The sequence below is a fragment of the Chenopodium album genome, chromosome 9 (genome assembly GCF_948465745.1).
Source record: "Chenopodium album chromosome 9, dcCheAlbu1.1, whole genome shotgun sequence".
NCBI classification, from domain to species: Eukaryota; Viridiplantae; Streptophyta; class Magnoliopsida; order Caryophyllales; family Amaranthaceae; genus Chenopodium; species Chenopodium album.
Window position 1 is genome coordinate 11,722,667 of NC_137842.1, and position 26,952 is coordinate 11,749,618.

Below are 26,952 nucleotides of genomic sequence, written 5' to 3' on the forward strand. Positions count from 1 at the left end.
TCTCCTCATTCTAATTTTGATCTTGTTCTTGAGCAGGAGTTCCTGGAGCATTCTCCGTTTCTGGTTCTTCATTTGCTTCCAGATTTGTTTGCTCACCAATTTCCACTTGCTGCTTCTGCAATGATGTTGATTTTTCATCTGGATCTGTCTTGCGGATAAGTCTAATTTCGAAATCATTATCACACTCCTGTACATCATTTAAAGACTGTTCAGTTTCATCAAATATAATATGTACAGATTCCTCAACACACATTGTCCTTTTATTATAAACTCTATATGCTTTACTATTAGAGGCATATCCTAAGAATACAGCCTCATCACACGTTCATCAAACTTTCCCAAGTTCCTTTTACCATTGTTATGAACAAAACATTTACAACCAAAAGATCTAAAGTAAGAAATATTAGGTTTTTTCCCTTTGATCAACTCATAAGGAGTTTTGCTGGTGATGGCTCTAACTGATACCCTGTTAAGAATATAGCATGCTGTATTCACTGCTTCTGCCCAGAAGTTCCTAGGCAAGCCACTTGAGATCAGCATTGTTCTAGCCATGTCTTCAAGGCTTCTGTTCTTGCGTTCCACCACTCCATTTTGTTGAGGGGTCCTAGGGGCAGAGAAGTTGTGATCCATTCCATGTTCAGTGCAAAATTCATCAAATTTCGAATTTTCAAATTCAGTGCCATGATCTGATCTGAGGTGTATCAATGGATTGCCTGTTCTTCTCTGTTCTTTCTTTACAAAAGCTATAAATTCATCAAACGTTTCATCTTTACTCACAAGAAAGAAAACCCAAGTAAACCTTGAAAAGTCATCAACAATAAACATAACATATCTCTTACCACTTCTACTTTGGATTCTCATAGGACCACATAGATCCATATGAACAAGTTCCAAAGGTCTTTTGGTACTTACCATTTTCTTGGACTTAAAAGAAACTCGAGTCTGTTTTCCTCTAACACAAGCATCACACACTTTGTCATACAGGAACTTAATACATGGAAGTCCTTCCACTAGTTCCTTGGATCTCAATTTATCAAGTAGAGTAAAGCTTGCATGTCAAAATCTCTTGTGCCATAATAAAGGATCATTCTCGATGACACTAAGACATGTTAAACTACTATTAGGAACTTCGTTAAGATCAACAACATATGTGTTTCCTTTACGAGTTCCTTCTAAGATGATGTTCTCAGTGTCATTGTGAATGATTATGCACTTATTAGAAGTAAAGCTTACGGGGTTACCTTTGTCACAAAATTGTGAAATACTCAACAAGTTGTGTTTGAGACCCTCGACCAAAAATACATTATCAATTGCATGGGAACTTGACCTTCCTACCTTGCCAATAGCAACTATATCTCCTGTCATGTTATCACCAAAGGTCACAGTTCCCCCATAGTAGGCATCCAGTGAGAGAAATCTAGATTTGTCTCCAGTCATGTGCTTAGAACAACCACTGTCGAGGTACCACTAGTGGAAAAATAGCTATCTGTAACGGGCAAAAAAGGTATATCCGTAACGGGCAGCGGGCGTTACGTATGCCATCGTTACGAATAGCTAGAGTTATTCGTAACGGGCAGTGTCTGTTACGAATAACGGGTTATTCGTAACGGGCATTTCAGTTGCCCGTTACGAATAACCCGTTATTCGTAACAGACATTTGACGTGCCCGTTACGAATAACCCCGTTATTCGTAACGGACATTTCAAGTGCCCGTTACAAATAACGACTTATTTGTAACGGTAATTTCAACTGCCCGTTACAAATAACCCCGTTATTTGTAACGGGCATTATATCTGCCCGTTACAAATAGTGTTTACCACAATTTTAAAACAAATCCAGCACTTGCTGTGCTGGATTAGCTATTTAGCTAGCTTGCATAAAAATTATAGCACAATTATTTTATTAATTAATTGAGATAAAAATAATACTTCATATTTATACAATCAGGGAAAAAAAATACATTTATTATCACCTAAATAATTATAACTAAAAACATTTTGCTTCATTGATTCTTTTTTAGTCCAGCTATTTAACTTTTCAATGATCTTCTTAGTCCAAACCTTCTGCTTCATTGATTCTTCTTAGTCCAAAGCTATTTAACTTCTTAGTCCAAAGCTATTGCTGCATCAGTTCAAGCTCTTGCTGAAGGCCCTGTACTTGATCCGCAACATCGAATAAATTAAATTTGTATCTGTCCTTTACTTTTAAAGTTTACTTCTAGAGGTATCAATTGACAATGAAGTCGTTCATACTGAGCATACAAGGGATCATCCTGCGATAATTTTGAAAGTCAATAAGATACTCGAGAGGAAAAAATGTGATGATCAAGAAGCTAAATATATAGTACTTAATCTGACAGGAAGATCAGCTGAACCCATTTACACCAATTTAATTGGCCCAGAGAACAGGCTATCATAAGTATCCTAACAAAAAAAAGGCATAAAGGCAAGTGTGTACCTGCATTCCCATATCATCACTCAACAATTTTGTCGCAAGCTCAATTTCACCCAATGCCTTAACCTAACAAATCAAAGAAATAGCAGAGCCATTCAGTAACAATTAATTGGAGTATGGACAAAATCTGGCAAAGTGATCAAAATTTTCATATTCAAGCGCCTTCGCAAGCATAGTCATGCGATCAGCCCGGAAATTAAATGTGACAACAGCATCTCCATCGACTATCGGACCAACAGCCTTTCCATTCTCATCCACAATAACAAAAGGTGGTAAATACTGGTCGTTAGCCTTAGTCTCCTCCCTCAATTTCTTGACAGCCTTAACTGCATTCCTGAACTTGTATGGAGCTTCACCAAGGACTTGAGCATCCCATCCTCGCTTCACAACCTCCCAATCATTCTACAAAACAAAGGGCAAAATGCACAGACAATTAATTGGAGTATGGACAAACTTGAACAAGATAAAATGCACTCAGCAAAGAATTATTTATGCAGTAAGTGAAAAATCAGTATCAACTACACCCAAATCAAGTATGTAAAGGACAAAAGCTGCATAGGGATACTAAAAAAAGAAGGTTTGGGTTGGAATAAAGGATAAATCCACAAATGTTCACTGCATACAACCATAAATAAAAATCATTTATGGCCTCAACTTAAGTATACTTCCAACATCTAGAAATTAAACGAAGACCCATAGACCATAATGTACGTATCAATATTACTGCCAAATGTCATTAAGAATCAAGCTTTTAGGAGCATATCCAATCTATATGCAACCAGCAACATCAGTTTCACAAACCTCTATTAGAGGATTAAGAAAACTTACAAATTTGGTCCCTCCTATCCAAGTAGGCTAACAAAAAAGCGCACTTAAAGGAATTTTAATGGATACAATAGATGGTCTTAGCCCAAGTCTTTTCTCATTAGGCTAAATTACCACTATAAGGCAAAAAAATTGTGAGTTTCACGTGTGTAGAATACAATGGGGAGGGGCATATATGGTATTTATGGAAGTAAAATGTGCAAAATGGCTAGTCTACTAGAGGTCTTTATGTTGATCTAGATAAACAAAACTAGTAAAGGAATCAATCAAGAGAAGCAGCACAAAAAAAAAGTTTACTAAAAACGTCAATATTTCACTGATAATGTGATGTCCAACGGTCAAATATGGAATATTCATCTGCAAACATTGTCCCTTAATGTGTAATTTCTAAAAACAATACAAAAGGAAGACAGTGGGCACAGGAATCAAAGTACAAATACATAATGCACTACATTGTCCAACAAGCTGTAAAACTTATAATGACTACTAACCTCATAGCGATCCATAGTAACATACATGCGACCACCACCAGATGCAATCTGGGCATCAATACCTTTCTCGCGTAACTGTGAAAGATCATTCTCAAGAATTTCTACAAAGCCTATACTTGAACCATCTAAAACATCACGGCCATCAGTAAGAATATGAACACGGATTCTCTTGGCACCACGTTCAACGGTCCCTTTCAATAACAACTTAAAAGAAGCAATTGTAAAGTAAGAAAAACAAAAGTTAGCACAAATTGTAGAAATAACAAAATGATAACACAATACAAAAATGAAAACCTACATAGACTTGACTCATGATTCAAGAAAATCAATACCTGTAGCTGGTCAAGACGAGAATGAACACCTCCATCACTTAGCAAACCAATGAAGTGAACTGTATTAGTTTGAAAACACTCCTTGATGTAGTTAAAACCTTCATCCTCAAAAAATTTCCCAGAGGCAAGAGCTTTGTCAACAAGCTTGGCCCTAAAAAAAAAAAAAGATTTACGTGTTGCTGAGCAAGAGCTTGCTAAAAGTAAATAATGGAATATTCTAATTCAATGTCCAAATTCTAATTATCTTGTAAAACTAAATGAGAAAATTACAGCATACCTCAATTTTTGTAATCTACCAAAATTTGAAACATAATCCAAATTCAATGCACAATATTGGACAGGCGGCTTAAAATCATATCAAGTTCTCAAATAATTCCTCAAAAACTCAATACTTCCACAAAAATGCAAATATCATAGCAAATCAACACAACGAACACAAACAACAACCAAATTCGTACCCTAATCAACAGATCTACCAATATAATTGAAGAAAAATTTGGAAAAAATAGTAATTATACCTAAGCAGCCTTGTAGGCGGTGAGAGTACTCTCAACTGCTTATTTCCTCTCAGTACCAGTCTTAGAATCAACCAAAGACCTATGATTATCTCCCTTCATCTTCAAATAAAACACCTTAGAATCACCATTACTAGCAGCAGGAACAAGCTACCAAAAAAAATACCGTCACAAATATATCAGATAACTCCTTCTCAATGTGAGATCTGTAATCTTAACAGAGACAAGAAAAATTATTGGACTCGTGAAAAAAGGTAACTAAAAAAATACAATTGAAGAAAAGAGTATACAAGGAAGACAATTAACAATAAAATTTCACATTAATTTCACCCGGGTAGTGAGAAGGCAGCGAAGAAGCGGATTTGGCTTGAAATTATCGAACTCCATTAATAGAACCTTCATTTTTACCATCTTCGTTATCACAATCAACACTACTCCAGTCCTCATAATTCAACAAATCAACTCAGATCTTCAAGATCTAAAAATATTTATTAAAAACTGAAAAAAACTTCACAAAATCCCAAATTATGTAATCTAAAAACACTATAATTTAAAAAGATAATCAAAAATATCATACCTCAGAGAAGAAGAAAAGAAATTATTCTCGTCGTTATTCCGGATCTCTAACATAATCGCGCAAAACTGATCAGAACAAAACCGCTTTGAATTCCTTAGCAAAACGGAGGAAGGAGATTGAGTGAGGAGAGAGAGAGAGCGAGATAGAGAGAAATAAGATGAGAGAGAAAGTAAAAGTTTGACGGCTATTATTGAAACCCTAATAGTCCAATGTTATGGGCTTACTCCTTACAAGTCTATTGTATCGAGCAACTGCCCGTTACGAGTAATGTATATTTGTAACGGACATTATTTTGTCCGTTACGGGTTAATGTATATTTGTAACGGACATTATTTTGTCTGTTACGGGTAATGTATATTCGTAACGGACATTATTTTGTCCGTTACGAATAATTACTATTTGTAACGATAAGATATATTGCCCGTTATGAATAATCTTTTCGTAACGGATTTTGCTATGCCCGTTACAAATGAGGTGTTACAAATAAAGTTTTTTACACTAGTGTACCAAGTGTTGTTCCCCCTCACTAGAACCTGCACGAGAAATCAAACATTAGGTTCAGGAACCCAAGTTTTCTTGGGTTCCTGTGTAACAATAGTAGGTTTATTCTTTTCGATCCAAATCTGTTCTACATGTTTTTTATTTTTCTGTGTACTCTTTTCTTTCTTAGGACACTTAACCTGTTTGTGTCCAGTATTGCCACAGAAATAACAGACTATACTACTAGGCAGGTCAACATATTTCTTTTCCTTTTGGAACTTCTTTTTGAAACCCAAACCTTCTATTCTTTTGGTTTGAGATTTGGTGATCCAGTCAGGAACTTTGTAATTTACGGTTTGTTTGCCTTTCCTGGCTTTCTCAAGTTCCCCCTCAAGTCTTGCTTTATCCGCTTTTATATTTTCCAAATCAGATTTTAGTTTTTCAAAATTCGAATATTGAGCAAGTGGAGGAACTTCAGAATCAGGGGCATTAAGACAAAGTTTCATCAAGGATAGTTCCACATTCAACATTATGTTATCATGTTTCAACCTGTCTATAGTTTCTTTTAAATAATTATTATCATCAAACAGACTAAAGAATCTATATTGAATATCAAATTTCATATTATCAACCCACTCACTGTTTTCTTTAAAAGTAACCAAAGCTTCATCACTTTTATGTTTAGCTTTATGCAAATCTTTAAGTTCTTCTTGATTTTCCAAGACAGCTAATATTAAGTTTTCTTTAGAGAAATGTCTAAGTTCTTTTCAAGAAAACCATACCTCAGACTCTAGTTCCTACAGCTTTGCCTTTTCATCAATTTTGGCCATCAAACATAGATGGGCAGTTTCCTCTGGTGGTTGTTCTTCCTCTTCCTCAGAATCTGAATCTCCCCAAGCAGCTAACATGGCTTTCTTCACGTTGTCCTTGGTGAAGTAAGGTTTGTAGACTCTTGACTCTTTGGATTGATCCTTGCCCTTTGTCTTTCCTTTCTCACCATCTGGTAATGGACAATCTTTAATGAAGTGATATTTTGAGCCACACTTGAAACAAGTTGTGTTTTTAGAACTTGCATATTTCTTGTTCCTATCAAACTTCTTGTAGTTCATCATCCTTTTAAACTTTCTGACTAGCATTGCCATTTCTTCCTCATCAGCTTCTGATTCCTCTGAGTCTTGAGCCTTAAGTGCCAAACTCTTGTTTTTGGAACTTTCAGAGTTGGAACTCAGATGTAGTTCATGAGTCATCAATGATCCAGCTAGTTGTTCCATGTTGAACTTTGTGAAGTCCTTAGCTTCCTGCATAGCAGTAACCTTTTATCTCTATCGTTCATCTTGTGGTAGACTCATCAAGATCTTCCTAGCCTGTTCATCAATCGGAATGTGTCTGCCAAGGGAATTCAGTTCATTAATAATATCATTGAACCTAGTAAACATTTCCTCTATAGTTTCCTTTGATTGCATTTAAAACCTTTCATATCTAGACATTAATAAATTAATCTTAGAACGTTTTACCTCATTTGTACCTTCATGAGTTACTTCTAGTAGATCCCAAATCTGTTTAGCAGACTTGCATCCCATGATACGATTATGTTCATGAGGTCCAAGTCCACAACGCAAATACTTTATGGCTAAAGCATTCAGTTTAAGTTTCTGATAATCTTCTTTATCATAATCAGAAATAGGTTTAGGAACTACCTCTTTCTTTTCATTGGTTATGGTTATTTCAAAATCACCAGCTTCAATAACACGCCAAACCTGGTAATTTTCTGCCTTAATAAAGATCTTCATCCTGTTCTTCCAGTAGGTGTAAAACTTACCATTGAACATGGGTGGACGTTGAGTAGAATACCCTTCTTCAAGTTTCTCTTTGTAATTCATCTCTCCAGGAACTTACTCAGCAAAGTTATTCGCTTATACGAGAGTACCTTGCTCTGATACCAATTGTTAGTTGAGACGATTAATACAAGAGGGGGGTGAATTGTATAGACACTACAACAAAATAAGGCATCGGTAACAACAAAAAAGTGTTACCTAATGTTAAAAAAGTGTTGCCTTGTATCTAAGGCAACACAATTGAGGCGTAGAATTTACCTCCGTGGCCTATTCTTTAGGCAACACATTTTGATACAAAGGCAACAATTTTAAAAACAAGTCTAAGAGATACCTAAGGCAACAGTTTTACAAAGGCAACATGTTATAATTGTTGCATCCTTTAGTGACAATTTAAAACTATCACCTAATCTCCAATATGCAACAATTATTTGTTTGTCGTATATGTTAATAATTAAAAGGGAGTGTTGCCAATTGTTTCAAAAGCAACAACTATAAGTTGTTGCCCGTAAATACAACCTCCTAGAATTTGCTGCCCACCAAATAATTATTGTTTATTATGATAATTGTTTGAATTATTCTTAAATTGAGCACCATATGCGATCCCTGTGAAATATTCATTGTGATGTTAATAATTTTTTAAGACAAATTTGTTAATCACTAGGTAAGAAACAATTATCATAATAAACATTTTTACAATAAACTTCAAAGATTCAAGCAAATATTAGCATCCATAACTACATAAATTTTGTTCCCCAATTAGATTCACATAGTGCAATAAACTTGATGTCTAAGATTGTACATACTACTTATAAATATATATAACAAAATAAAGAAAATATAGACAGTAGAGTTTATACAACTCCATGGAGTGACAATAATGGACTAGCATAAGTGTCAATCATGCATGATCAAATTAAGTCTTCATCTTCGTCTTCAATGGCTTCTTCTTCTTGTTCATCAGTCATGTGGTTCACCCCCTGTAAAATAAAATGAAATAAATAATTCAACAACATTCCTAAATAGGAATTTTCGTGATAAAATTTTATTAGTGTTTTGTTAGTGTTGTATTATAGATAATGGAAATTGTAGTACATGAATAAAAATATTTATAATTTCAAATCAATTCCTGAAATAGAGTTGCCCATTGAATAATCACAATTGGGATGATTTCATTACAAATAATCTATACAATGTCAAAACTAACTTCGCTCAAAATAACCTCCTCTCCAACTAAGTATTTGAGATGATTATTACTGATTAGTAGTATGTCTTAAGTTGGTATTAAAACTGTCCTCAAATCCAGCATTACACTATTAATTTACTCTTTTTAAAAATATTTTGTACCTGATTAGATGTAGATGCAGACTAAAGTGGAAGCATTCCTTCCATATTATCTTGACAATTAGCATCCTTCTCCGAGTGATCATCAAGCAATAAAGAGCCAAACACACCAAGGTCAAAAGACGTGTGAGGAATTTGTTGTTGAAGTTGAGAGAAGAGGGATCGAAGACCATTGGCTAACTTCACTCTATCTTGCTGCCTCCTATCTTCATAATATTTTTCAATAGCTTTAACTTCGTTTGCATGCTTCTTTTCGGTCTCCTTCATCATAGCCTTTTGATTTAATTGAGTAGAAGAAACACCTCTTCCTTGAAGGCATAACTTACCCTTCTTTTTGTCACCAGAATTAAATACAGCAGCAACGACACTATCACCATCTTTTGGCTCTCTGATTTCTCTCTAGTTTTGAAAAGATAAGAAAATTAATGCAAAGAATAATGTGTGCAGCAAGTTAATTTAGTATATATATATATATATATATATATATATATATATATATATATATATATATATATATATATATATATATATATATAATTAATTTGAATCTTACAATTAGTTTGTCCCTTGGGTCACCCGGCTTGCGCTTTGTCTGCTTTTCCTTGCGTGTTTCAATAAACATTTCTGCTAGTGTTGGTTTTTTTGTTGTTTTTCTCTCCTTTTTCTACACATGTTTGGTAAATATTGATAATATTAATTTGTAAATGAAATAAACATATTATGTGATAAGTAAATACTTACCCACTTTTCTTGGACCCTAGCAAAACTCTTTGGCCCTGCCGTATGCATAACATTTTTTTCTTTTCCCACTAGACGATTTGCTGTATTTCGCTCACTAATTTCCTGAAAAAAAATTTTACCTTAATAAATATCTTTATAACACAAGGAATTTACATACTTCATTTATAAGGGAGGGAAGTCAAAGCAAATTATTATTTTACATACCTTATGCTTGTCACTATGCCAAAATTTCAATAATTCTTTAAACATTATTTTTGGAACCCGTATTGGGCGCTTCTTCATCCTCATCTTATTATTGTCATATTTTTTAAAATGATTTTTTTTCAGACTACACTTGTAGGCTCTCCAACAAGCACCAATGGTTTGCAAAACCCATTTCTTACCCTCAATAGGAACTATGTAATGTTTCTGCAGCAATACAAAAAAAAAGTAAGTAATACTAAATCTGAACAATATAGAAAAAGCAATGTTTCCAATTCTTCAAAATTATTCAGAGATCCTAGTAGAATTACTTATTAAATGACATAAAGGAGTGTAGACTATTTGCATAAAAAATTGCGTTGTGTATATGTTGGAAGTAATGAAGTTTGTTAATTTGATGTTACTAGTAATTGGACATATATTTATAAAACATATATAGTATGACAGGTTATTTAATGCAAAGAACTGGACCAAAACAGCACTGGTGTTTCTAAGTTACATGAGAGTTTGACTAATCAGAAAAGAAACTATAGGAAAACTGGAGTTACTTCATGCTTCTGGGGGCAAGAATTAGCTCTTACTAGTAGCTACTAGCACGTAGAATTGTTTTCTATTTATTCTTGTTAATTTTGTTTGTAGCACATTTGAATGCTCAAGTCCATTCTTTTACAGGTTATTTGATTAAAACAAATTTCATTGGCTACCTAGTTGAGGGTAGACTTGTGAGAGTTCTTAAAATACACTACTGCTGCACACACGGAAACACCTACATCACACTTTTGCACCATTGTGTTCTTCTAGCACATATTATATACCCAACAAACGTCAGCCACACACACTGATAGGGAGTGCCAAGAACAGGAGACATTCCAGCAGTACCAGCAAGACGATTAAAAATCTTAAAATCTCTGCAAAAATGTCTTAAATTTATAAAACTAATTTACAGCATATAAAAGCCATATAGTATAGACACTTATATAACAATGATAGCATAATTACTTAATTGATTAAAGTAACTCACCATGACATATTCCCACAGCTCATCTTTCTTCTCGTTCCTTAATATGGGCCAATTTTGGACAGTTAATGGTAGGATATTTGCTTTTCGAGCTATTGTTCCTAAGAAGCTAGTGAACTCGCTGCAAGTTTTGTCATCAGGACCAATAGGCTGTCCATGCTCATTCAAGGTAATTTCTAAACGTTCTTCTTCGCTGCGTCCATGGACTTTATAGCACATAGTTGGTCCTCTTCTAGGCTTATCCATTCCACCTAACATGAACAAAGATATTCCAAAATTATATAAAATAATGATTGATCATATGTAGGTATACATTTTATAATTTTTAAATATAGAAAAGAAAGAGAGCTTGCCATTTTCTTTATCATTCTCATTTTGATCTAAGTGTCTGACTTCCAATTCTAGTGTTTCAACAGGTTCTCTTCTTATAACATGATGTTGTGATGCATGACTAGGGGTAGATGAGCCACCAGATGAAGAAGATGAAGAAGCCAGATGAACTTTCTGTCGACATTTCTTAAAAGCTGAAGCAATTTTCACTGATTTTTGAGTCACAGCCTTCATTTTGCGAATCTGTGAATGTGAAAAAAAAAATAAAGAAAGAAGTACGATACTCTAACATATATACATACATTATATGAAAAAGAACAATGTCTATCTAATTAAAAAAAAGTTCCACACTCAATATTAAATTATCTTTGACCATGCTTTATAGCTTCCTCAATCTCCATGGAAGAATAATTAAATAGTATCAAAATCAAGATAAGACACAACTCTTTTGATATATTCTTAGAATATTTGATCAGATTATTTTGAGGTGTATTCATCTATTCTTTGTTTAAGTTTTCCATACCCTAATAATCTCTAACCTTCACAATATATATAATGCATACAAACAAAACAACAATAAAATATTTTCATGGCCATAAGGATGGGAATAGTGCACACATTAGAAACTTTTTAAGCAACTACAATTAAAATGCACATAACATCACAACACTTTATTATTTAAGCAGCATTAACAAGTGTAAAGAATAGAGACATGCTAAGATAATTCATTTCATTAATATAATTACCTTCCATGGAATAGACTTGGACTTGAGATTACATTTAGAATGTGGAATAGGTAACTCTTCACCGCAGGAAACAAGCTCATGCTCCATATCAGAATCTTGGTTAGGCTGATAAAGCTCATATCCTCTGAAACCTTTTTTATTTTAGCCTTACTACGACTGCCTCTATTGTTTTGAACTATTGCCATCAATGACTTGGCCTGATCCTTCAAACCTAGCTCTTTCATTTTAGACACATTTTCTTTGATCCTTTCCATTCTAACTCTCTCATATCCCGGTGTTCTTGGTTCACGAGTCTGATGCTGATCACCGGAATCTCTTATAGCTCCAAGCTTAGTTAATTTTTTCTTTGCCATACTTGAAGCTAATAAAATTTGAAAATAAATCCAATGAAATAGAAGAAAAAAAACACATATATGTACATATATAAGCTGTCACAAAGCAAGCTTGTATAAAATGAAAAGCAAAAACTAAGCTAAGGGGTAAATATATGTAAACTAACCAACAAAACACAAATAATTAATCAAAAAGAAAAAAAATAAAGCATCAAGTTGATGATTTTTATTACGCAGTAGTGTTAAACCGTAGTAAATCAGGTTTCTGCAACTGCTAGTCTCATGCTATGTGGGTTTGAACTTTATGCACTATCCATACGCCAAATCAAACCTTTATAACTCAATTAGAGATCATCTACAACATTATGAAAATAGAAATCCTCGAAGTATGAATCAAACTATAAGTGGAATTTAAATTTATGAAAAATAGAAGTACACATAAGAAACCAAACGAAATTAAGATTGGATTAGAGCACTTTGTTATTGGTCAATCAATTGGATCATGAATTATTGCATAGTCAGCATCATGTGTTGTTAGTAACTAATACTAGTCCTCAACTTCTAGTTTCTCAATTTCAATTTAAATTTTAGTAATGTACAATAGTACATAATAGAACCCTGTAGCCTACGGCCTACCCATAACTTGTCTTAAACCTCCCCCCACCCCCTCTCTCTCTTTATCTCTCTCACCAATGAATAATATGCAAAATAGAGTAAATGAAAGTGGGTATTGCTTATAGTATTAATATTTGAAATTATACATCCAAAATTAGATGTTTTCTTTCAACGTCACTGTTTGTATGCCAAAGTGCCTAACTTACATTATTGATGAAATTCCACAGTACAATAAATGAAAATTAAAATTACATGCATATAATACAATCATTAGAGTAAAATCAACACATGCTTTTCAAGTAAAATCTATGGAATTCAAAGACATCCAAAACAAATTAGTATATACCCGTCATAAAAATCAACTCAGATCAAAACAAATTAGTATATACCCGTCATAAAAATCAACTCAGATCTAACATCAAAATTAAACAACCAATTATAAAGAAACCATTTACTTCAGATATAAAAGGAGGCAATGAAGACTTACTAATGAGATACAGAGAACAACGGAGTCTTCGCCAGTACCAAAGGTCAATCTCAAAAGCAAAGGAGCAGTTCTACAAAAAGCAAATCAACTAATTCATTGCAAAATAAATACACCCTTAATCAATTCGCACCTCAGCATATATAAGGCAATTGTGTAACTGGATAGTGAGGGAAGCAGATCAAGAAGTGAAAGTGAGTAACTGTTTCTTAGTGGGAAATTGTTGGAGCCAAAAAAATTTCACCATGTTCGCGGGTTTTGGAGATGAAACCGGCAAACCTTTGTTTTTTTTTTTTTTGGAAATAAATGTCCAAGTTCTATCTGTTATTCTTGTATATAATCTTAGTATAGCTTAATATATTGTCTAGATTCATAGGTTTCATCACCCATCCAACGGTACTAGTGTACTACTTTTTTTTTTAAAAAAAATTTATTAATTTATTTTCACTCTTATCTATTCACAAATAAAACATTTACAAATTTTGTACGCGGCTGGTCACATGGTGCGACAAGGGTTACTTGTATGGCGTTAATTGTATTTTGGGGTTACTTGTAAGGTGTTACTGATTTTTGTTGGGGTGTTACTTGTAGGTGTTACTTGTATTCTGGGGTTACTTGTAGGGTGTTACTGGTTTGGTATGGGGTTTGGTCGGAGGTTACTGGTAGGAGTTACTCAGAATACAAGTAACACATACAAGTGACCCTGTAAATCATTAAATGAAGGGTTTTTATATTGGTGAAAATAATTGGTACTTTAAAATCTTTTCATTTCAATTCAGTTCTTAATTTCCTTCTCTTATAAAATATTCATTTCATCTCATTTCAAACTCTTTAGCAATAATGAAACTTAACAATAAATATAATTTATTTGACCAATCTATACTTTTCACTATAATAAAATTAACAGATCATGTGAATATGTGAGTAAAGATTATTTTTGAAGAATAAATCAAGATAAAGACTTTAAATTTAAGATGGATGGGTTAGTTAAGTTGATATTAGTTTATAGTATAGATAGATAGATTAATGAAAAACATGTAGAGATCAAAATAAATATCAATCCTCAATACCTAAGGGTTTTTAAATCTACCCAATACCCTATAATCTCAATTCTCATACCCATCTCCCCCCATAAAAAATTTCAATTCATTGTATTAATGAAGAAGTATAGAATCCATTCCAACAATAATAACTAAACAACTATAATTACACTAGTATATGAGATCGATCGATTCCAAGTATATCATTTCGGTACATTTTAATGAACCAAATCAAACACCCCCTTGGTTGAATGGTAAATTGTACTCGGTACTTGAAAGTCACTTATTAGTCCCTCGTATGAACTTTTAAAAAATTACCTTTTCAAAACCTTATGTTAACTTATATGTCATAAAATAAGTAAAAATAAACTTACAGTCTTTGGAATATGAAAAAAAAATTATACACACTCAATTACAAGGAGAACCAAAGACCCCCTCTTTTTATGATACACAAATGAACAATAACTATCAAAATAACCAAATACTACAATCCCCACAAATGTGAAAGTAAAATTGTATAGATTATTAGGAAAATAAAGTATTTAATTCAATAGTCACAAAATGTCCATGCAATTATATCTAACCAAACTCAATCCATTGTTGTGTTTAGGCATTAGTTGATCAAACTAAGGATTTTCATGACTTAGGGCCTGTTCATATTTACTTAATTTCAGTTCAGTTCAGCTCCAATCAGTTTAGTTCAGTTCAGTTTAGTTCAGCTCCAATCAGTTCAGTTCAGTTCAACTCCTAATTTCCTTCTCTCATAAAATATTTATTTCAGCTTAGTTCAGTTCAGTTTAGTTCAATTCAGCTCCAATCAGTTCAGTTCAGTTCAGTTCAGTTTAGTTCAGCTCCAATCAGTTCAGTTCAGTTCAGCTCCTAATTTCCTTCTCTCATAAAATATTTATTTCAGCTCAGTTCAGTTCAGTTTAGTTCAGTTCAGCTCCAATCAGTTCAGTTCAGCTCAGTTCAGTAAATGTGAATAGGCCCCATGCTCAACTATATACTTCTTTAAAAAAAAAAAAAATAAATAAAACTAAACTACATACCGATTTTATTCGATCTAATCAACCTAACAACACTTTTATTAATTCATTTTATACTCAATTTGATTAAAATTCGACCTGAAAATATTCAATTACCTGACTTGGTGTTGACCTTATCTAAAATTCGACCTGAAAAAATCCAATTACTAGACTTGGTGTTGACCTTAACTAAACCCAAAGTTGACTCAAATCGACTTTACCCGGTACTTAGCTATCTAAACCGAATTGTGATCAACTCATTATTTATTCAAAACCAATAAATCCCAATGATTGAAGATCTATATTCGATCTAACTCTAGTTCAAAAAAAATTCGATCTAACTCGAAACTTCTAAAACCATTTTTATATCCAAAACTACTCACGACCAGATTTAACCCGGCCCAAAACTATGGTGCCCGAATTAACATCATGTCATTAATCTTCCTCAAATGGTTTCGTTTTTATTTCATACGTAACTATTCAATTTTATGCAGCAACACTCCTTCTCTTCTTTCTCCTCCATTGAAGCATCTTTTGAGCTTTCTCTCCACCATTGATATATCTTCTGAGGTAAGATTTCATTCTATAATTTCTAGAATGTCAATTTCACAATCTAGGTTTTGATATTACATTATTACCTAATTTTTATTTCAATTGTGAATGTAGTATTAAATTGACAATTCATCAAATTATAATGTGGATTATGAACTATTGATTATCATTGCTGAAATAAAAGCTTATAGGTAGCTAATTTTGTAATTAGTTCGATATTTGTATCATAGCTCAGTAGTCTGAACTCAGCTCGTTTTTATTGTCACAATCATATAAAATGCATAGGTTAATTAATATGGTATGCCAAGTTATATATTGTACACTCATGGACCTTTTCAAGATTAGTAGACAATAGTCGTTCTTGATTTGGCTTTAGCTATTGCCTACTTCCTCCTATGGTGCTCTGCTATTCCCTTTTTCCTGTCTAAATTTTTTATTACTAACATAAGCAATCTAGAGAATGACACTATATCATAGTTAACAGTATACGATGTATTGCGGGGGTAACATAAGTAGATGATCTTGTGTTGTCATTAAAATACGATGTATTGGATCTTCTGGTTTTTGTTATTGTTCACTCTGGCTAAAGTTCTTTTCTTACATCCAAGTTTGACTGTGAGCTTTTACATTTTTTATTTGGTACTCATGGGTTTAATTGATTTCCATGCTTATGTTACAATCATAATCGTGTTGTATTCCTTTTCAACTAGCATAAGTAGCTATAATTGTTCTTTTGTGTGTGTCTGTGCTAGTTATGAAATCTTGCAATTTCTCTACTCCCCTCTCTAGCACCTCTCTAGGGTATGACTCAATTATGGTATTGTAATCTTTAATTAATTTGGAATAAAATATACTACTTTTTCTTTGACTGTTTATCATCTAAGTTTTGATGTGAGTGAACTTTGCTGATCTAACCTTTTGTCCTCAATATAAGATGATATGTTGCTTTTATAAAACTACATTTTGTAAAATAATGTGGCTTTTATTTAAGGTATCAAAGTAGCTTTCAAATAGTAGGGACATTTAGTATGGGGTAGCTATTTCCAGAATTTGTTGATAAAGCTTCCAAATATGCATTTTAATCACATAATTATTGTTTTGTTATTTTGTTTTAGCCTGACCAAGGATTTATTAGTTGTCTCTTACTTTATTACCCTTGTTGTTGACTCTCCTTATAACTTATAGTGTTACAGTCCTTACAGAGTATTAAGTTATGGAAAAATCCAATAAAGATTGGATTGATGCACCCCAAATTTCCGAAGAGTATATCAAAGGAGTTGAGAATTTTCTTGATTTTGCATTTCTAAATTCAACCATGGACGTTGAGGAAGATGATGAACCAAAAATTTTATGCCCATGTACGAAGTGTGTTAATAGATACTGGTTCCCTAGAGAAGTGGTATATAATCACTTAATTGCTCATAGATTTAACAAGAGGTATAAAGTGTGGAATTTTCATGGCGAAGGATTGACAGTAGGGTCTTCTTTAAGCGGAGGCGGGCATCAACGTGATAATCAAAACACATTAGACAATATGGGTGAAATGATTAATGATTTATTCAGAGATGTTATGGGAGGTTCAATCTCCGAAGCAGAAGGGGTTCACAAGGGTCCTGATGAGACTGCTAAAAAGTTTTATAAACTGTTAGAAGATGCAAAAGAGGAATTATATCCAGGTTTTAAGGATTTTTCAGTGCTTTCATACACACTGCGAGTATATCTCCTTAAATGCCTTAATGGGTGGAGCAATTCTTCTTTCGATGAGTTGATGAAGCTTCAGTGTGCTGCCTTTCCATTTGCAAAGCTCCCTACTTCTTTTCATCATGCTAAAATAATGGTGAAGAACTTTGGACTTGATTACAAACGAATTGATGCGTGTCCCAATGATTGTATGTTGTACTGGAAAGAGCGTGCAAATGACAAGTCTTGCCATGTTTGTAAAGCTTCTAGGTGGAAACTAAATGAGAAACAAAAAGAGGAAGGTGCACTACCCGACGAAGGAGTTCCTGCTAAAGTTTTGCGTTACTTTCCTCTGAAATCTCGTCTACAAAGGTTGTTCATGTGCTCTAAGACGGCTGAACTCATGACATGGCATGAAACTGATCGTAAGAAAGATGACAAATTAAGGCACCCTGCTGATGGACAAGCTTGGAAAGATTTCGATATTACACATCCTCAATTTGCAAGTGATTTTCGAAATGTGAGGCTTGGTCTTACGACTGATGGTTTCAACCCTTTCAAAACTATGAGTGTGTCATATAGCATTTGGCCAGTCGTTTTATCCATTTATAATTTGCCTCCTTGGTTGTATAATAAGTCTGAGTATAATATCATGTCTTTGATTATACCTGGTCCATCTTCTCCAGGTTATGATATAGATGTGTACTTGCAACCATTAATCGAGGAATTGAAGGAGTTATGAGAAGTTGGAGTCGACACTTATGATGTTGTGAAAGATGAAACATTTTCTTTAAGGGCAGCCTTGTTATGGACAATTAGTGACTTCCCTGCTTATGCAATGTTGTCGGGATTGAGCACAAAAGGAAAATTTGCTTGCCCAAATTGTAATCATAAGACTTGGTCCAAATACCTGAAGTATAGTAAGAAAATGTGTTACATGGGGCATCGTAGCTCTTTGAAAGAAAATCATCCATGGCGTCGTAATAAAAGAGCTTTTGATGGTAATGTAGAGACAAGGCCTCCTCCTACTAGATTGTCGGGTTCTGATGTATTGGAAGATTTAGAAGGGTTTGAAAATAAGTTTGGGAAAACTCAAAAGAAGGGCAGGAAGAATTTTCCTTGGAAGAAGAAATCAATTTTCTTTGAGCTTCCTTATTGGGAAACAAATACCTTGCGTCATAATCTTGATGTAATGCACATTGAGAAAAATATTTGTGACAGTGTGCTTGGTACTTTGCTTGATATTCCAGGAAAGACTAAGGACCATGTGGTAGCCCGCTTTGATTTACAAGATATGGGTATAAGAAATGAACTCCATCCAAAGAGAACTAATAATAGAGGGAAGCGTTTATTCTCCAAAGCTTGTTTTTCGTTATCTTCTAATGAAAAAGACTTGTTCTGCAGTGTGATAAAAGGTGCTAAGTGTCCCGATGGTTGTGCATCAAACATCTCCAGATGTGTCCAATCCAATGAGCCGAAGGTCACTGGTTACAAGAGCCATAATGCCCACTTTATGCTTCATTATTTGCTCCAAGTTGCTGTAAAGAATACCTTGCCTAAACAAGTAGCATCGACTTTGATTAGGCTAGGATCCTTTTTAAGGGGTCTATGTAGAAAAGTTCTAAAGCCTAAAGATCTTGACGATCTTGAATCCGAAATCATAGAGATACTTTGCCTACTTGAGAAGATATTCCCCCCAAGTTTCTTTGACATAATGGTCCACCTTCCACTTCATCTTGTTGATGAGGTAAGGCTTGGGGGCCCTGTTCAAGGCCGTTGGATGTATCCAAAAGAGCGTTATTTGGGTAAATTGAAGTCATATGTGAAAAATAGAAGTCGACCGGAAGGCTCCATTGCAGAGGCCTACTTGGCAGAAGAATGCCTTGTGTTTTGTTCTCGGTATCTTCACGATGATTTTAGTTCAAAGTTGAATCGAGCTCCTAGAAATGATGATGATACTGCATCCAATGAAGATGAAAGCCTTTTTCCAAATGTTGGACGGCCTTTAGGGGTAAAAAAGAAAAGTAAAGGCAAAAAGGTTTCTTTAGATGAAGACACTTTGATGAAAGCTCATCGCTATGTACTCTTTAATTGTGATGAAATCAGTGATTACATAAGGTCAGTAAGTAATTTTAAATTGGTATAATTTCATATTAACTATATTTAATCTTTATTATTTATAATTGACTTATACAATTAAGTTGCTTTGTGATATATATGTAGTGAACATCAAGATTTAGTGAATCGTCAAAGAAGTCAAGGTACACGGAGTAAGCGGAGTAGGTGGGCGAGAGCACAAGAACATAGTCATGATATTGGAGCATGGTTCAAGGATCGTGTACGGGAAGAAAATGTTTCCAAAGAAATCAAGGCTTTATCCCAAGGGCCTGACTATACTGTGAGAAGTTTTAAAGGGTACCTAATAAATGGTAACAAATTTCATACAACTGCACATGAGTCAAAAAGGAAAACTCAATGTAGTGGAGTTAGTGTAACATCTTCAATGTCGAGTTTTGCAAGTTCTAGGGATCAAAATCCTGTTGTAGGGGAAGTCAAATATTATGGCGTGGTGGAGGATATTATTGAGATAGATTATTTTGGACATTTTAAAGTGGTATTGTTTTGCTGTAAATGGTTCCAAGTGGAGCAAGATGAGTTTGGGCTAACATGTGCAAATTTTAAAAGGTTTTGCTATACTAATGACCCTTTTTGTGATTGCTAATCAAGTAAACCAAGTTTTTTATGTGCAAGATTCCAAGGAAAAGCATTTGCATTATGTTATGGAAACTATCCCCGGAGACTTCTTTGATATGAGTGAAGAATCAGATGGTGATGTTGGAGTTTCTTATTGGAATGAATCTACTAGCGATGGTGCTCACCCAGGGGCAACTATTGATGATGAATATGATGTTAGTTGGTTGAGAGAGGACTTGCCTGCCACTACTGTCGACGTTCCAGAATACATGTTAGATATGCAAGCAGAGCCGGAAATTGATGATTCGGATGATGAAATCGAGGACGATACTCTATGGGATTTCATGCAAGCAAGTGAAGATGAAGCTTAGGAAATATGATTGGTCCTTTCTAGTATTCTTTTTTTTTTTAGTGTACTATGAAGTAATAAAAGCTTAAGGATTTTAGCTTAAACAGTTTTTATTTGGTTTGACTGCAAAAATGTTTTTGTTTTAATGATCAAACGTGTCTTTTTTTTTGGGATTATTTGTTAATCTGTTGATGCTTGATTAGTAATAGTTGAAGATATCATATTGTCATAGGGATATGGTTGAATATTGAGAAATGATTGTGCAACAATGAGGTATGATGAGTTTTTGGTATGGTTTCTTATTATCTTTCAAAGGAAAGGATTACATAGACTGTTTTTGCACTTATACACCTTTGCTGGTTACTGAAGCTACTTTCATTTTATCCAGATACGTTAGTCTTCTACAGCAGGTCCCAGCCACGTAACTGATATAACAAGAGAGGTATAACTTCTGGTATTTTCCTTAAAAAAAATTAGTAACTTGTTATCTTCAATTTTTTGTTGGCTGCACTGATTTCATTTTCTAGTTTTATTTAATAGGCTATTAAAGAGGATGCCAATGCTATAATTTCTATTGGTAGTGATCAAGCCTTGATGAGGTGTGTTTCCCTCTACTCCCAAACTCTATCCAGAGCAATTGCTTTCAGGCTTGAATAATGTCGTAAAGAAATTTGTTTGAATGTTCTGATTTGCTATTAACTCTAAACACGTAATGATAGCAAATTTGCCACTTCTCTACAGATTTCGAAAGGTAGTGACAAGTTTCCTTTTGTTGTATTCCTTCCTAATGGCCAGACCTTATACACCTGCTACCCTGACCTCTACCTCTCTTTGTTGATGTCTTAGTGTACTGCTGCTGCTTTATACTGTTGTTGTTACCTGTTGCTGTTGAAACTCTAATTATGTTGCCCAGTTGATTTGAGTTGTTGCACCCCTAACTATACACTTGCTGCCAATGTGGCAGTGCCACAAGGTTGCTGCTGATGAGATGTTAGCCCATATGGTGATGTGACATGGCAGTATGGCACGATTTTGCGTGTGTGATTATGTATACCTGTGCTTCTTTGCGTGGTATTGATTTAGATTGAAGAACAATACCAAATTGGATTATGTCAAGACACTAACTCTCATAGTAAGGGGCATTAAATCATTGTTCGATAAATCTGGATTATGTTTTGCATAAATACAGCTGATTTTTATCCCAACTTTGCAAAAATCAACTAATAACACTATTATTAATCCTAATGAGTAATAACCTTTGTTTCATGTTTTAAGACACAAACACACATAGTTAGGGGTATTAAGTCATGATTTGATCATTTTAGGTCTAGTTTTGTGTTAATGAAGCATTTTCAGTTCCAAGTTTACAACCATGTATCAGCTAAATCTCCCCTCGTTCTGCCATTAGCTGCCAAAAAGTTCTCTCTAGTCCTTTACACACGATTTTTGCTCTGAACTGGAGTAAAGCATGAGTTCCTCTCAATCTATTTCATTGATTTTTATGATATGCTTGTTTGCATTAGCTAAGTGATGCATGGAAATTTTATGTATGTAAAATTATGAGCTTTATAATAGGTATAGTGGTACACTTTTGGAATACTATTGTGCCGGTGTTTGTTGAGTATTCAAGTATACATTCATTCATGTGTTGTTTATGTCCTAAGCTGAAGTAAATTTAACAGGAACTTGAAAATTCTTTGCCTTAAGGGAACACTAGCTCCGGAACTTCACCAACTGCTACACATAAAGTCTATGTAAGAATATACGTAGTATTAAAACAAATGAAGTGTAATACTGTATATAGTTGTTGTTCTCTTTTATCTTGCATTTATGTCACTCTGAAGTCTTTTGCAGCATATTAAGGAACAATTCCTTTTCTGGATTCATACCTGAAGAATATAGAAATTTGAAAGAGTTGGAGTTGCTAGACTTGGGTTACAATAGATTTTGCGAACCAATTCCACACAAAATTGAACAAAACATCCCAAACTTGTAAGTTGCTGCAACATTTTTGCGTACATACTACAGAGAATATTCTAAATACAATGTTGTTTTCTCTTTAGTCATTACGCCCACCCCTATTTAATCTGCAGTTTATTAAACAACAATGGATCATCCTGCCACGTCTCTTGATGTAGAAGATACAACGCTTCTTGAGGTTCATGAAGATAAGAGCCAGCTGAGTAACTATCTTGAAGTATACCACATCCTAGGTAATGTGGGACATTACACATGACTGTAGGGAAGATTTACAGGTTACTTATTAGCAATACGTCTACAAGAGAATTTCTCTGGCTACATGTTAAAGCATTAAGCCCTTGCATTAATATTCCTCTTAAATGAAACTGTTTAGCTTAGAAATGATCGAGATTAAAGGATGTGCTTCTTTGAGGGTAAAATGTCGTTTTCTTTGGTGAAGTCTTGATGACAACTTGCTATTAACCTTAGGCAAAATGATCATGCAGAAGAGGTTGTACATTCAAGGATACTACAGGAGCGACTTCGAAGTGAAGCTCATGGTTCTGAGCAACTATTTACACCTGATGAGGCACGTGCAGGTGGTGAAGCTAATCATGATCATTCTGCTGCATCTCCAGATGGAAAGACCCTACCACTTCTTAGCCTTTCGCTCAAGTTTTATGTGTATTTAAGAATTTTATCATTCCTGTTATATGATTTCATTCAACAATGAATTGCATGTGATATGTTAGATTTGTAGCTTGATTTTACAATTCTCATATTAGTTTTTGATTGAGAGTTTGATTTGTGAAGTGTTAGGATCAATTTGCTTTTGTTTTATGGGTTTTAGTTTGATTATCTTAATTTGCTATTCAATGTTTGAGCTTTATCAACTTGATAATGCATATTGATAAGCAGCAGGGAGCAACCAGCTGCCACCAGCAGGCGACTACATCCAGCCAGCAACAGGCAGCAGCTAGCCACAGGCAACAGGCAGCAGCAGTAGCTAGCCACAGGCAACAGGCAGCAGCATGTAGATGTTGGAATAATATCAGTTATTGCTTAAATCGGGTAAAAATATGCTGAATTTACGTCATGCTTAATTAAGCATTCTAGCTTTAGCAGTTTTGGTTTGGTTTGGTTACAAAAGTATTGATTAATTCGGACAAAGAATAAGAATTCGTTTGAGAAAATTTTATTTTGGATGAAATCATGTTGGTAACTAAAATTAGATACTTATACGTACTAGAATTCTCACAGATAAATGGTATATATCCCAATTATACACAAAAGTTATCATATTGTGGGGATTTTGTGAATTGATTATATTGATGATATTTTTACTGCTGCCATTTTAGATTTTGGAATTATAATTTTTTAGAATTAGATTTTGGGCTGAAATAATGATATATTTATTTATTTATTGTTTAAAAGCTATTTTATAAACATGGTTTCTTTAGGATGCATTTCCATGTTTATAAATATGATTTATGTTTTCCGGATGCCTTTATCTTAATCTCATACTGCACATTGTACAAATCAGCAGAAGAAGAGGTGTTGATATGTGGGTGGCGTCTGATAAGTGCTGGTCTTGTAACAACCGAGTTTTCGTCCCAATCAGCAAGCAGCCAACCACAAGCAGCAGCTAGCTGCCACCAACAGGCAATCACCATCAGCAGCAGCTAGCTTCTAGCAGTAGGCAGTCGGAACAATCCCTTCACATCAATCAGGAATATGATTGATGTGAAGGGATTGTAGAGTACAGATAACCTGGAATGATTTTCATATTTACCCTAAAAGCAATTAAAGATGCCACACAATACTGCCACCAAGGGAGGAAGAGGCTATCAGCCTATTTTTCTATAGCAAGAAGATGAATAATGTAATCAAAAGAAAGAAGTTGCAGTTTGTGAAGAGTTCTTGAAAACATTTGACAGTCATTTGAACTGGCAGGAGACTTTAATGATACTTGAGTTACTCACATTCTGTTTGTATCACTAGCACATTTTTTCTCTGAATATGATTAGATTTGTGTTCTAATTTGATTTTAAGAAGTGCCTACTAATGGCCTGCTGCTACCTTGCTGTACTACTGCTACCCGCCTTCGCGCCTTCTACATTGCGCTGCTGCTGCACATTATTATTGTCTTTTTTTTCCTATTTTTTTTTTTACATAAAAGCCAGTTTTTTTGTAATTCTTTTTATTTTTAAATTATTTGTATGGTATAATTAACATCAAATTCTACTTGTATGAAAATAGTAACTTTTACATATATATTCTATTTTCTACATTGATTTAGCTTAAAAATGCTGTTGTGAAATGTCAAATTCACCAACCATATATGCACTGGCCTGGTTTAATTTGTGAGCCTTTAAGGTTAGAATTACCAGTGCTAGTCATTTTTTCTAATCATCAACTATCATTGTCATACACAACTTGACGTTAACGTTTTCAAATTATTGAATAGATAATAATTTTGTTCCTATTGACAATAATTTGTTTATTATTATTATTTTAAAACCAATGTTCTAAATAATAACATGTATTATGCAAGGCAATGAAAACACATAAAACATTTGTTGTCTTAGATACCTTGAAAAACCATTTTTAAAATTATTACATTAGCAAGAATTTAATTGTTGTGATCTTTTTAGACAACATTTAAAATAATTGTTGTCTTATGTAAAAATAAATGGCTACATTTTACATATTGTTGTCTTACATAATCTAAAGCAACACTTTTTAAACCGTTGCATCGTCATATAGTACAGATTGTTCAAGATCAAGGTAACAAACAAGTATTGTTGCCTTTTACTACCAAAGGCAACGTTTGTCATTTTGTTGCAATTTTGTCCGTTGCCTTTTCTCATTTTTTTTGTAGTGAGAGTCCCTAATGACTACTTTTTGCGGATAAATAAACAATGCGTATAGGAACTTAATAAAACACACATATTTTACGAGGAAACCTTCCAGGGCCCAACTGGAAGTAAAACCTCGACCCTACCTTAGGGATTTCAAACACAAAACACTTCACTATAATAGGGCAAACCACCAAGTTACAACCTATTAGACACAGACCTTTATTTCACAAGTTCCTCACTGGACTTGCTACTTGATAGGACCCTATCCTACTCAATCTAAGCACCACACTTAGATTCACTCGTACCACCAAAGTACTACACGTACTGCCAAAGTACTAAATACCCATACCACCCCAGTACAAAACTCATAGCCTCACCAAGAAGCTAACACAAAACTGTATGTAACACAAATTATAAATTTCACCCAAATAACCCAACCAATACAAATATAAGACGCCTATTATGATAGGTAAGCAATGCACGAAATCCAAAACTAATATGATAAGTTAAAAGCTTGGTAAACTTACTCAATTAAAGCACTGTGATTTCTCCACGCATAAACTCACAAAAACCTAAATCATTTTGCTCTCTACTATTTATACAAGTAACACTTGTATAGAAAGTAGGTTTTCTAAAAAGATAAATATGTTAACTTAACTTATCTTTTAAACACGATTTTAACAAATCAAGTGGAATAAAATCTTTTCCGAAAATAAGTATAAAAAGATATTTATTAAAAGACTTATCTTTTTAACAAATCGACTTTAGAGAAAATAATCTTTTTAGAAAATCTTTTTCTAAAATCTATCTTTTATTATTTTCCATATTTATTTTATTTACCAAGCAAACTTTATCATGTTTCTAATAAATTTCGTGCACTAACCTACTTACCATATTAACAATAATTTCTAAGATAAAACCTTAACTAGTATTGTTGCGCCGCACTTTGATCAGGTAAATTACTTGGGCTCCAAGCATATCAAGTTCCACCTAAGAACTTAACTGCTAGTCTTCAAGTTCCTGTTAGGGAACGTTCCTGTTAGGGAACTTAGTTCTTGTTAGAGAACTCTTCCTCTGATTTGTTTAACTTCTTCAAATAAAGATCTTCTTCAAGTCTTCTTAGTTTCAGATGGTTCTTCAATCACCAAGATCAATCTGCACCTTGACTAATCACACACTAGAAAATCTTTATTAGTTGAGTTTTCTTTTAGTTCAAGTTCCTCATCATAAAAACCATTATGCTTCAACAATTTCCATGGCTCATACCTTGCAAACCTGTAGACGCTTTAAAATGTCTCCCTAAAACCAAAATCTATGATAAACAACCTTTCGCCGCAATTATCGGTTAGGTTAAATTTTTAATCTCGGGAGTGTTTAAAATCCATATTCAATCAAACACAGTTAACAAAGCAGTCCAAATATCAGTCCAAGTATTTAGTCAAAGCATAGTCTAATTCACATTTCAACCCAAAAAC

General features: G+C 33.9%; 3 protein-coding genes and 2 long non-coding RNA genes across 7 annotated transcripts; 2 read left to right on the plus strand and 3 right to left on the minus strand.

The window, feature by feature from the left end:
* Positions 1-1,872: 1,872 nt before the first annotated feature.
* Positions 1,873-2,525, minus strand: LOC145559555 (uncharacterized). Its single transcript, XR_014092764.1, has 2 exons — positions 2,458-2,525; positions 1,873-2,272 (listed from the first exon to the last, which is right to left on the minus strand). It is a non-coding gene; the product is annotated as an uncharacterized LOC145559555 (long non-coding RNA).
* Positions 2,526-2,559: 34 nt separating this feature from the next.
* LOC145557438 (2,3-bisphosphoglycerate-independent phosphoglycerate mutase-like) lies at positions 2,560-5,028 on the minus strand. The gene is made up of 5 exons (XM_081618622.1): positions 4,948-5,028; positions 4,700-4,767; positions 4,103-4,253; positions 3,771-3,974; positions 2,560-2,856 (listed from the first exon to the last, which is right to left on the minus strand). The coding sequence occupies exons 1-5, from the start codon at positions 5,026-5,028 to the stop codon at positions 2,560-2,562; spliced, it is 801 nt and encodes a 266-aa protein (XP_081474748.1).
* Positions 5,029-9,220: 4,192 nt separating this feature from the next.
* Positions 9,221-12,030, minus strand: LOC145557439 (uncharacterized). The gene is made up of 7 exons (XM_081618623.1): positions 11,887-12,030; positions 11,164-11,383; positions 10,814-11,061; positions 9,796-9,999; positions 9,592-9,693; positions 9,404-9,514; positions 9,221-9,247 (listed from the first exon to the last, which is right to left on the minus strand). The coding sequence occupies exons 1-7, from the start codon at positions 11,971-11,973 to the stop codon at positions 9,221-9,223; spliced, it is 999 nt and encodes a 332-aa protein (XP_081474749.1). The 5' UTR covers positions 11,974-12,030.
* A 3,887-nt stretch (positions 12,031-15,917) lies between these two features.
* On the plus strand, positions 15,918-23,356 carry LOC145559556 (uncharacterized). 3 transcript variants are annotated; one of them, XR_014092766.1, is made up of 7 exons: positions 15,918-15,952; positions 21,046-21,099; positions 21,198-21,256; positions 22,340-22,411; positions 22,512-22,649; positions 22,751-22,870; positions 23,123-23,354. It is a non-coding gene; the product is annotated as an uncharacterized LOC145559556 (long non-coding RNA). The 3 variants fall into 3 exon arrangements; XR_014092767.1 differs by lacking the exon at positions 15,918-15,952 and having other exon boundaries at positions 20,356-21,099; positions 23,106-23,356; XR_014092765.1 differs by lacking the exon at positions 15,918-15,952 and having other exon boundaries at positions 20,356-21,099; positions 23,123-23,353.
* Positions 18,543-20,336, plus strand: LOC145559239 (uncharacterized). Its single transcript, XM_081620678.1, has 2 exons — positions 18,543-19,732; positions 19,838-20,336. The coding sequence occupies exons 1-2, from the start codon at positions 18,543-18,545 to the stop codon at positions 20,334-20,336; spliced, it is 1,689 nt and encodes a 562-aa protein (XP_081476804.1).
* Positions 23,357-26,952: the final 3,596 nt, after the last annotated feature.

Bases quoted from the DNA above. Each gene is read 5' to 3' on its own strand.
- LOC145557438 (XM_081618622.1), bottom strand. From the start codon at position 5,028: ATGGTAAAAATGAAGGTTCTATTAATGGAGTTCGATAATTTCAAGCCA. The intron at 4,768-4,947 runs GTGAAATTAATG...TTTTTTTGGTAG, and splicing joins GCTGCCTTCTCACTACCCGG to CTTGTTCCTGCTGCTAGTAA. The intron at 3,975-4,102 runs GTATTGATTTTC...GCTTCTTTTAAG, and splicing joins CTCGTCTTGACCAGCTACAG to TTGTTATTGAAAGGGACCGT.
- LOC145557439 (XM_081618623.1), bottom strand. From the start codon at position 11,973: ATGGAGCATGAGCTTGTTTCCTGCGGTGAAGAGTTACCTATTCCACAT. The intron at 10,000-10,813 runs GTGAGTTACTTT...GTATTGCTGCAG, and splicing joins AGCTGTGGGAATATGTCATG to AAACATTACATAGTTCCTAT. The intron at 9,248-9,403 runs GTAAGATTCAAA...TCAAAACTAGAG, and splicing joins ACCCAAGGGACAAACTAATT to AGAAATCAGAGAGCCAAAAG.
- LOC145559239 (XM_081620678.1), top strand. From the start codon at position 18,543: ATGTGTTACATGGGGCATCGTAGCTCTTTGAAAGAAAATCATCCATGG. The intron at 19,733-19,837 runs GTCAGTAAGTAA...ATATATATGTAG, and splicing joins GAAATCAGTGATTACATAAG to TGAACATCAAGATTTAGTGA.